Here is a 1,419-nt window from a genome sequence, read left to right as displayed (position 1 = left end):
ATGCATGCATGGATAGATAGATAGATTTTTGGGGGTATTTTCCTTTCAACTAAGCGGTCACCAACTGAGTAATGCCACTAATTTCCCCGGGCAACGCCGGGTATATCCCGCTAGTGCTATATATTTGTTGCCACCGTTCAACGCTGTGCTGCGTTGTGTCACTGGCACTATATGTATAATTATGTCCGGGCGGGAGGTTTTTCGGAAACAGCTAAGACCGAATGCGGAAGTTTGGTCTTCTCAGACAATTAGTTCTTAACTCTAAAATCTCCTCCATTGCTGAAAAGCCTGGATCGATAATATCAGAAGTAGATAATAGGGAACTATTATCTACTCCTGATAATATGCGTCAAAACTCTAACGGTAAATGAGTCGTGCCGAGACGTGGAGATTATTCACGTATGAGGTTATTCCCTGAAACCACAAAATTTACTAAACATACTGAGATAAAATAGCAAATGCGAGAAATGCTGTTCCTCCGATTACCAAAATTAATAATTAAACTTTACAGTGACGCCTTTGTTTAATGACAAAGTAAAGACTCGTGTATATATCAGTGAAACAATAATATTATTAGGCCAGTGTGACGTCGAAAGTAACTCGCTGTATAGAGGCAATACTACAGGGAAGGACATTTTACGTGGCAAAACACGTTCCGTATATGTTGCTCACAGATTTATTTACCAACAAAATCTCACGACAACTAGCGTTATAACTAAGTGCTATCGGTGTAATATCTTCTACAATGACGCCATATAATGACACGCCCCCGCGAGACTCACGTACACCCAGAATGGTGTATAATGATTGCGCATTCCATTGCGTTAAACATTACATACAATGCTCGTAATTCATGCAACACATATATACTTGACGCTTGTGTACAATTTTCTTTACATCATTATTATGGTACAATAAGTTACTGTTTGTCTAATAGCTTGATCGCTTCGCTACGCTTCCTGCTCCGTGTCGGGTTGAAATGATGTAACCTCAGAGGACGTCCCACAACCGAAAAGTTCTCTGACGGCTGACCGAAATTCCGTGTACTTGTAGAAGTAAATAATCGGATTAATCAGTGAATTCAGTAGCAGGGCATTAGCTCGAATAACCCGTAGTGTTTGAAGCCCCGACGGGAAGCTGTAGATCAGGACCATGTGGAGAACGTGCGGAGCAAGAAGAGTGCACGAGGAGCCGACAACCATAAGCATTATCTTTGACGTCTTCCATGTTGCGTGGAAACCTGTCGTGCACTCTCTACCCGCCACTGACGCTGCGGCGATCCTTCGCGCATGGTCCCTGGCGATCTTGACGATGGTGATGTAGCAGTACATCATGACAACAAATAAAATCGCGTAGTGGCTCGCGATAAAATACACGAATCCTGGCGCCATTACCAGCTCACCGACGCACGCAGTGGAC

General features: G+C 43.3%; 1 protein-coding gene across 1 annotated transcript; it reads right to left on the bottom strand.

Moving 5' to 3' along the window:
- Positions 1-950: 950 nt before the first annotated feature.
- Positions 951-1,391, bottom strand: LOC106808995 (adrenocorticotropic hormone receptor-like). Its single transcript, XM_014811931.1, has one exon. The coding sequence runs from the start codon at positions 1,389-1,391 to the stop codon at positions 951-953; it is 441 nt and encodes a 146-aa protein (XP_014667417.1).
- Between the last annotated feature and the right edge of the window lie 28 nt (positions 1,392-1,419).

This window comes from Priapulus caudatus, unplaced genomic scaffold (assembly GCF_000485595.1).
Source record: "Priapulus caudatus unplaced genomic scaffold, Priapulus_caudatus-5.0.1 Scaffold321, whole genome shotgun sequence".
Taxonomy (NCBI): Eukaryota; Metazoa; Priapulida; class Priapulimorpha; order Priapulimorphida; family Priapulidae; genus Priapulus; species Priapulus caudatus.
The sequence above is the reverse complement of the archived record's forward strand: the minus strand, read 5'-3'. Positions and strand labels throughout refer to the sequence as shown.

What these genes read in the sequence shown, in the direction of transcription:
- LOC106808995 (XM_014811931.1), bottom strand. Translation starts at nt 1,391, where the DNA reads ATGGCGCCAGGATTCGTGTATTTTATCGCGAGCCACTACGCGATTTTA.